A 9,530-nucleotide genomic window follows, 5' to 3' on the forward strand; every position below is an offset into this window, starting at 1 on the left:
AGAAATACAGCTAATATGTGAATCACAAAGATACAGCTCAAAGCTAGAACTTAAGTTGCGACATGGTGCAAATGGCTACCCAACATGCATACTAACACAATGTAACAGAACATGGCAGGAATCAGAACTTAATCAACATAAATTGCCATTGCTTATGGTGCATGTGTATTAAACATGAAATGAGGTAATGATGTATATGATTGGTGAAAATTGAAATGCTTTGTTTGAAATTTTATAAATACCACTGCCTGGACAACCAGGCAGGGTTGCAGTTTTGTGGGACGATGTGACTGTAACCTATTACCCACTATCCACAAACACTACCTTGGCTGTCTGTGACCATTTGCTCTGCATGTCTCCTCAGCAGGTCTACTGACAGACAGGCCCTTCACGGTCTCATGCAGTGACATGACAGCCATGGAGATGGTTTCACTGGCACTGCTGTTGGTGTCAGGAGGTAAGAGTGTACAAACATGTTCCCAAAGCCAGTCACTGTTCTAAATGGAGATTTCAACCTCAGGTAAATGACAGTGCACATGAAGCATGCTGCTCAGATGTACATAGGATATGCCAGGTCAGATCAGTAACATCAGCACTGACTGGCAGCAGCTCTCCAGGATTTGAGGCAGGAGCGCCGCCCAGCCCTACCTGGAAACGCACTATTTGAGCCTAGGACCTTGTTTCACTGAGCACTGGTGCAGCTTTCCTCAGCCTCAGGGCTGCATTACCTTGTAGGCTACCTTCCGGGGGCCATATTGCAGTGGTTGGTGGGTGGGGCCAGAAGGAAAAGTGGGTGGAGCAACAAATGTTAGTTTACTCACACATCACTCTCTGTCCTTCCTCCAGGTAAACAAGAAGCATTGGCAGAGTTCAAGGATATTTTCTAGCTAGGACAGAACATTCCAGAAGGGTGCAAAGCAGGACCAGTGAGAAGTGTGGGCTGTGGAGAAGGGGTGCAGCTGGGAAGCAGGTGTGGCCTGTGGGGAGTCCTGAGGCCCAAATAGAGAGGGCTGCAGAGCTGCATTCACACACACACACACACACACACACACACACACACACACACACCTGAGGTTTCCCACTCTTTCCATATAACAAGGGTGGGGAACCTCTATCTCACAGGCCATTCATGGCCTGCCGGGGGGGGGTCTAAGTTGGCCCATAAGACCATTTTTCCCAAGCCATGCCAGTCCACCCATCAGCTGTCCACTCAGCCCATCCACTCAGCCAGCAAGGAACAGAGGCACACAGGCAAACTGAGAAGGATTTAACGCCTGCTCATCAGCTAGTGAGCAGGGGGTGAAATCCTGCTCAGTTCAGCAGCATTCCATGCAAATCCCTCCCTGATTCAGGATGCGGTTTGCATGGAAACCCCATTAGAAGGATGGGGAGAAAGTTTGTTTTAGCAGCACTTGCTGCAAGGGGCTTTGACATCCCAACTTTGGGGCTTGTAAGCACCTTGCATCACAAGTCATTGTGACATCAGGTGGTTAATGATGATAATAATAATAATAATAATAATAATAATAATAATAATGTTTATTTACTGCCCTTCATCATAAGATCTTAGGGTGGGCAGTTCTTCTGATAGACGTCGGAGGCCAACAATACCTGGAGGGCCATGGATTCCCACCCCATGATCTATGCATGCAACTAGCCATGGTAGCTGTGTGCAGGCTCCAAGTTCAGAGGCAGCTCTAGGTACCAGTCGCTGGGGATGCAGCAATGGAAAAGAGCTATGGTCTTCATCTTCTTCTGGTGGGCATCCCAGAGGCAACTGATTGGCCACTGTCTGGGAAACAGGATGCTGGGCTCGATGGACCCTTGCCTCTGGTGACGCAGCAGAGCCTTTCTTACTGTCCCTGTTCTTGTCTCTCCACCCCCACCCCCGATTTGCAGCCGCTGCGCAGGAAGAGTCACGAATCGTTGGAGGAACCGCATGCATGAAAGGTTTCCAACCTTGGCATGCAGCCATCTATGACATGAACCGGTTCTATTGCAGCGGGGCTCTGGTGACCATGGAGTGGGTGTTGACCGCTGCACACTGCAGACTCCCAGGGTACGCCTTTGCCTCTTTGACCTAGCAGACTGCTTCAGGGAATCTGATCACTCCCACGGTGGCAGCCAAGAAGTAGATAAACAAAAAACATTTCTTACCAAGTAACTTATTCACTATGCACCCAGAGAGAGAGACGAAGGAATGCAGTCGACCTAGGATAATGGCATTGCTCTGAGTGAAGTCCCACCCCTTCCATGTCTCCTATTATATGTCACCCCTGCGCCAGCTGATCTGTGCTTTCTGCCTCTAAGTTTTCTGTTCTATTAATCTCAAGGCATGCCTTGTTCTGGGAGGGGGGGTCAGGAATGCTTTCAAGGGACACTGAGTCTGTTAGCTGTCTCTTCCCTGGTGCTTCTTCTTCTTGCTGCTCTCCCAATATTTCCCATCTCCTCCCCTCTGCAGCCTCTAAACCATGCCCTTCTGCAAACTACTGTTCTAAATCTATACTTTCCTCCTGTTCTCGGGAAGGTTCAGGAGGAGGTTCAGGAGAAGGTTCAGGAGGAGGAGGGCCCTGACACAGATTGTCTCTAGCAAAATCCCTTCTTCTGCCTAAGGGCCCTTCCTGCTTTTGTTACACAATATCCCCTCCAGATGGCGATAGTGTGGTTGCATTGGGGAAGCATTACGGAACAAACTAAAGCAGAATGAACTTGCCACTAATCCACAGTGATTGAGGCAAGACCATGTTGCAGAAGACAATGAAACATCAGCCTAAGTGGTTAACAGGTCACAAGACTGCACCATGAACTTTGCTCTAGCTGTGGCCGTTCTTGTAAGAGAAAATGGATAGTAGTGGTGGCATCTTTTATACTAGGATGAAAAGCTTCTTTTGTTTACTGCAAAGGGCTACATTCTCTAGAAGATATTATGTTAGGGGCTGGTGGTTGATGGTGGTGGGACTAGAGCCAGAAGTGGGTGGAGTACCCCCTCTCTCTGCCACCTCTTCTCACTCTTGGGCAGTGCACACACCATACATTTAAAGCACATAACTTCTCCCTCCCTGCACACAAAAATCCTGGGAACTGTAATTGGTTGAGGCTGCTGGGAATTGTAGCTCTGTGCTTGATAAATTATAATCCCCAGGATCCTTAGGGTTAAAAGAATGTACAGTGGTACCTCAGGTTACATATGCTTCAGGTTACAGATGCTTCAGGTTACAGACTCCACTAACCCAGAAATAGTACCTCAGGTTAAGAACTTTGCTTCAAGATGAGAACAGAAATCGTGCTCCGGTGGCTTGGCGGCAGCGGGAGGCCCCAATAGCTAAAGTGGTGCTTCAGGTTAAGAACGGACCTCCGGAACGAATTAAGTACTTAACCCGAGGTACCACTGTATTTAAATGTATGGCGTGTGTGAAGCCTCTCCTCCAGCCTCCTGTCACCTGCATGAAATTAGACTGAGGGCCACATGAAATTAGGGCAAGTTGCCCACCCAGCTGTCAGGAGCTGGAGTCGGGAGCAGGCTAGCAATAAAACACCCTGTGTCAGTTAACGCTTTATTCAAAGAAACTAAAATAGCACAGGCCTAGTGATTCCAGCAACTCTTCCCAGGTCTTGCTTCAAAGAGGCAGTTGTGAGAACTTCCCACTGCTCTCTAAGACTCCTCCCTTGGGTCCTTCCCCAGCAACCTGAGGTGTCTTTATCTTGTCTCTCTTTGCTCTGCCCTCTTCATTCCTCCTCCTGGGAGACCAGGAGGAGGGGAGATGGTCACCTCAGGAAGGGCATATTTCCCTGGCTCCTTCAGCAACCAGCCTCTTGGCACCCCTCCTCTCCAGCCTCTGCTTCTGCCTCTCATTCTGGACTGCTCTCTGCCACAGCCTCTTCCCACTCACTGAACCCTGTTGCCTCTTCAGCTTCCAACACCTCCTTCTCCCAGTCTCCTCCCTCTTTCCCTCTGACCATTCATCGTCATCCCACCAACAATCCCTGGGCTCTGAGCCTTGTTCCCCTGGGGGTTCCCTTGGGGGTTCCCCAGCCAGTCCATGACACCATGCCACTCTAGACTTTTAACTACAGTGGTACCTTGGGTTAAGTACCGTATTTTTTTGCTCTATAAGACGTACCAGACCACAAGACGCACCTAGTTTTTGGAGGAGGAAAACAAGAAAAAGAAATATTCTGAATCTCAAAAGCCAAAACAGCAAGAGGGATCGCTGCGCAGTGAAAGCAGCAATCCCTCTTGCTGTTCTGGCTTCTGTGATAGCTGCGCAGCCTGCATTCACTCCATCGGACGCACACACGTTTCCCCTTACTTTTAAAGAGGAAAAATGTGAGTCTTATAGAGCAAAAAATACGGTACTTAATTCGTTCCGGAGGTCCGTTCTTAACCTGAAACTGTTCTTAACCTGAAGCACCAATTTAGCTAATGGGGCCTCCCGCTGCTGCTGCGCTACCGCTGCACGATTTCTGTTCTCATCCTGAAGCAAAGTTCTTAACCCGAGGTACTATTTCTGGGTTAGCGGAGTCTGTAACCTGAAGCGTCCGTAACCTGAACCATATGTAACCCGAGGCACCACTGTATTTCTCTTTCTCGCAGATTTCCCAGGTAACCCCCTTTTGCCTTGCTCTCCTGCAGCACCACTTACGTGCGCCTGGGAGTGCACAACATGTTGCGCATGGAGGACACTGTACAGCAAAAGAGAGCGGTCCAGCTCGTGCCTCACCCAAACTACGATTCCGTCAGCAAGGACAATGACATCATGCTGATCAGGCTCTCCTCGCCAGCGGTCATCACCGACAGTGTCCAGCCCATCAACGTGGCCAGTCAGTGCGTTGCTCCAGGAACGTGGTGCCTTGTGACAGGGTGGGGCAGGACCAGCAGCTCAAGACGTAGGGCCTTCGAATATTTTAACATTTTTAAGGCAGAGGTGGGAGAGGGGCCATAGGAGCAGCCGGAAAGATTTTGCCACCATACAGATATGGGTTGTGTGGATCAAGCAAAGCATGAAATCGATCGAGATCCCTTTATTCAAATGATGTTCCAAAGAACGCAAGCAAAGGCCAAATAATGCCAACAAAGCTTAATAGTGCCTACACAGGCTGGCAGCAGCTCTCCAGGGTTTCAGGCAGGAGCTGGAGATTGAACCTGGGACATTCTTCATGTGAAGCAGATGCTCTACCCTGGAGCTACAGCCCTTCTCTTGGAAGCGGCCTTATTGTCAGACCAATTGCCCATCTAGCTTAGTAGTGTCAACACTAACTGGCAGCAGCAAGTCCAGATTTTCGGACAGTGTTTCACCACCCAGCCCTGAAATATATCTCTGTGTATGTGTGGTTTGTGTGAGAGAGGGAAGGGTGTGCTTGGGCAGAGAAAGCGGGGAGATATATGTGTGGCTTTGTATTTGTGGTACGTATGTGTGTGTAAATGTGAGAAATGCCTATGTGGTATATTTTTCCAAGTACTAGGGAATGCTTCCAGGTGTTTTTTAGATAGCAACAGCATCATTGAGTCTGTGTGTGTGGCAGGGGGGGGGGGGAATTATTACATTATTTCCACATTTGGGACCAGCAGCACATAGCGGACTTCCTATGGTCGCCTTGCCCGAGAGGGAGCAGCAATGACTGTGCACTCTCTAACTTTGTGTCCTGTGGGCGTCATTTTGTGACTGGCACCCGCCACCCTTTCGCAAAATTCCAAGTGTGCTACTGGTCCAAAACGGTTGGCGACCCCTAACCTTGGTAACTGTCGTCTCTACAGCAACCATCCCTGAAGAATTGCAGTGTGTTTATCTCCCCATCATCACGCAGAGTGAGTGTGAGGCGGTGTATCCTGATGCCATCACCGAGAACATGTTGTGCGCTGGCGTGAGGGAAGGGGGTGCTGACACTTGCCAGGTGAGGAAAATCCTTTAATTCAGAGGCAACTTAGGGTCAAACTAGATCATGGTTAGCCAAACTAAGACCCGGGGGCCGGATCCGGCCCAATCGCCTTCTAAATCCAGCCTGCGGACGGGCTGGGAATCAGCGTGTTTTTATATGAGTAGAATGTGTCCTTTTATTTAAAATGCATCTCTGGGTTATTTGTGGGGCATAGGAATTCATTCATTTTTTCCTCCAAAATATAGTCTGGTCCCCCACAAGGTCTGAGGGACAGTGGACCGGCCCACGGCTGAAAAAGTTTGCTGACCCCTGAACTAGATGGTGTGCAAAATGCATTATTGTATGATACAGAGGCGCCGATTTGGGCCCCAAGTTATGGGTGCCCAGCGGGGTGTCATAATGTCACGTTGAGACATGCTGTTATTACGTCACACGCCCCACAGCCTCAGAAGCTTACTTCCAGTGACTATGGAAATCCAGTTCCAAGGTCTCACAAGGCCTTGGACAGCATCTCTGAGGTCTCGGAAGGCCTCAGACGTGTCACTTCTGGGGCTTTGCGAGGCACTGGAAGTTGCGTCGGGGGCCCTGCAGTGTGGGTGCTGAGCACCCACAATTAATTTTTTTAATTGTAAAATCACCCTAGAGATGGCACCCCTGGGATGGGAGAGAGAGAGACAGAGGGGAGGTACAATCAGGATCAGCATAATGGCTCCTTTAAAACTATTTCCCCCATGTCACTTTCAAAATACAGTATAAACATTCCAAGCCAGCGCTGCCGTTAGGCAGAGTGAAATGAGGCAATGAGCAGCTCGGAGGTGTTGGGAGGACGAGAGTCCTGTGCCACCATGCCTGGGGCAGCCCATCCCAATTCACCATATGAAATGGAAAGGTGCCACTCCCTGCCCCACCTGTGCTGTCATTCCCCCCACAACTATTGCCACCACCAGACTGCCCTCCCCCCACGCCAAACTCAGCAAGAGCCGAAAGTCCAACAGTAGCTGGAGTGCACCTTGTTCGCATTTTGCCTGTTTCCTGCTATGGTCCTTATTGTCTCTAGTCCTTGTTCGGACACCTTGTTTCTTGGGCCGTACTTTTCGCCACCTGCTTTCCGTCTGTTCCAAAGTGACTTTCATGTAATTGCTTACTTTTACAAGATGTTTTAAGCCCGGAACTGGCTGAGGATAGTAGAGGCTTGTGTGCCCGTGGCTGTGTTACAGCAACTGTGAGCTGCTAAGACTGACTTTTTCTGTGTTTAAACACCCCGGAACTGCCACTTCATGTTTAGTTTCGATAGCCAGGACCTGCAGCAAAATGCTGTGGTTGGGACTGCTCCAGTTCAGGGTTTCAGCCAGCCATGCCCACTCCTAGGATACTCCATTCCATTTTACTCTCTCCACTCCTCCACTGCCCACCCCACCCCCGGCAACAGATACTGCACATTCTATGGCCACTGAGCATGCTCAGTCTTCACTGGACTGTTTTAGGGCTTGTTCAGGGTTTCTGTCTCTTTCAAGCTTTTCCCCCTGAAGTCTTTTTTTTTTTTTGTACTTTTACAAACCTCAAGGTGGAGATGGATGTATCTGTGGGTATCAGTTTCACTCAGTTGCTAATTTTTCCACTCTTAAGTTCAGTACTCCACTTTCAGATCAACTCATGACTTAGAAAATAAATATCTTCAAAAACAGTCATCAGCATTTTAGTGCTGATGTTTGTATGCAGTGTTGCCTGATATAAGCATTTTTGCAAAGCACATTTCCCTAATGTGGTGCATTTTGTATGGTATTTTCACTAAGACATGCATTTAAATGTACACCTTGCTCTGGTATATGCATTTTTGTACACATGACAAAATTTGGAGATACGTAATCTCCAGAGATGCCACATGATGACTGTGTACAAGATACTCTTTCTTTCTTTCTTTCTTTCTTTCTTTCTTTCTTTCTTTCTTTCTTTCTTTCTCTCTCTCTCTCTCTCTCTCTCTTTCTCTCGCTCTTTCCCAGGCACTCGCTTCTTCTTAACAGAGATCTGAACAGATTGCTTGCAAAAAGTCACTTGAAAATAAGCCAAAGATGAAATGTTCTATTAAGACTTCACATGGGGGTGGGATTTTCTCCCTGTGCAGGGCGATTCTGGGGGACCCCTCATCTGCAACGAAGAACTTCAGGGCATCGTGTCTTGGGGTCCAGAGGTGTGCGGCCAGCCTGGGAAACCTGGCATCTATACTAAGGTCTGCAACTACGTCGGCTGGATCCGGGAGGTGATACAGCGCGGGTGATGCCAGCTCAGAGACAAAGCGCACAAATAAAGCATAAGAAATGAACTCAAGTCTGCATCTCCCTTGTTCTCTCCCCCTCACCCCAGTGCACAAACATTATCCCATGCCTTTTCCGCTTCCTGTGCCTACATGGATGCATGCCGATCAGGCCAGTGATCAGTGAGGTTGGGAGCATGCTGAGACTAACGATGGCCCATTGAGGGGCAGTCCTGTGTGGGAGGCTCACCCTGCTGCCAATTTTCCCCAGGTGCCGAAGGCAGATCACAAATTGCAGAAGGTTCCAGAAAAGCATAAGGCAGGGGTGGAGAACCTCAGGCCTGGGGAACAAATGCCTCTTTTTCTCCAAGCCTCTTTTTCTGGCTCTCCGGTCTTTGCCCAGGCCACACCCTCTCTTTAGCCACACATTTCCCCCCAGGACATTCACCTCACCAGCCCTGCTTCATGCCCTTCTGGAATGCCCGAGAAAAAACACACACCAAGAACTCTGGACAATATAAGTTTCAGCACTGGGAGTGGTCCCTACTTCTTGAATGCCCAGCTGGGTGTGTCCTTGCCCTCTCATTCATTCATTCATTCATTCATTCACCAATGGGGGAAACAGGGGTCTCCTAACAGCTCTCAACAAGCTAAGCAAGCTATCTTCCAGGACTGTTTAAAAAGGTTTGATACTGTTTCAGAAGAGGGACGCAGGTGGCGCTGTGGGTTAAACCACAGAGCCTAGGGCTTGCCGATCAGCAGGTCAGCGGTTCGAATCCCCGCGACGGGGTGAGCTCAGTGCCTGCTCCTGCCTACCTAGCAGTTCGAAAGCACGTCAAAGTGCAAGTAGATAAATAGGTACCGCTCTGGCGGGAAGATAAATGGCATTGCCGTGCACTGCTCTGGTTTGCTAGAAGTGGCTTAGTCATGCTGGCCACATGAGGCGGAAGCGAAATGAGCGCCGCAACTCCAGAGTTGTCAGCAACTGGACCTAATGGTCAGGGGTCCCTTTACCTTTACCTTTACTGTTTCAGAAGTGCAGTGCAGGGTTAAAATCAGAAGTGTTGTTATTGGATTAATCAAGATTATGAAAGCAGGAAGAACCTGTAACCTGAAATCAAGTACACGGGAGGTCATTTCAAATTGATTAATTTGGTTTTTGAATAATTGGCTCTCTCTCTCTCTTTGGATTGTAATTTGGTAATGTGACAATGTGGCTTTTACTGGAATTGTATTAAAGATTAATAAAAAAATATTATATCAGAAGTGCAGTGCAGATGGGACCTAAGCCACGTCCATTATTTTGAATAGGTCTGCTCTAAATGCAGCCACAGAGTTGCAAATTTTCTATAACAGGAATAAACCGTGCACTGAAAGTCATGAAGGGGGCGAAGAATGCCAT

At 48.7% G+C, this 9,530-nt stretch overlaps 1 protein-coding gene across 1 annotated transcript; it reads left to right on the plus strand.

Moving 5' to 3' along the window:
• LOC307221650 (trypsin-like) lies at positions 1-8,197 on the plus strand. The gene is made up of 5 exons (XM_079986374.1): positions 1-457; positions 1,900-2,059; positions 4,634-4,887; positions 5,756-5,892; positions 8,000-8,197. The coding sequence occupies exons 1-5, from the start codon at positions 409-411 to the stop codon at positions 8,150-8,152; spliced, it is 753 nt and encodes a 250-aa protein (XP_079842500.1). The 5' UTR covers positions 1-408; the 3' UTR covers positions 8,153-8,197.
• The last annotated feature ends 1,333 nt before the right edge of the window (positions 8,198-9,530 follow it).

The sequence above is a fragment of the Podarcis cretensis genome, assembly GCF_951804945.1.
Source record: "Podarcis cretensis genome assembly, chromosome: 8".
NCBI lineage: Eukaryota > Metazoa > Chordata > Lepidosauria > Squamata > Lacertidae > Podarcis > Podarcis cretensis.

Bases quoted from the DNA above. Each gene is read 5' to 3' on its own strand.
- LOC307221650 (XM_079986374.1), top strand. From the start codon at position 409: ATGACAGCCATGGAGATGGTTTCACTGGCACTGCTGTTGGTGTCAGGA. The intron at 458-1,899 runs GTAAGAGTGTAC...CCCGATTTGCAG, and splicing joins ACTGCTGTTGGTGTCAGGAG to CCGCTGCGCAGGAAGAGTCA. The intron at 4,888-5,755 runs GTAGGGCCTTCG...TCGTCTCTACAG, and splicing joins CAGGACCAGCAGCTCAAGAC to CAACCATCCCTGAAGAATTG.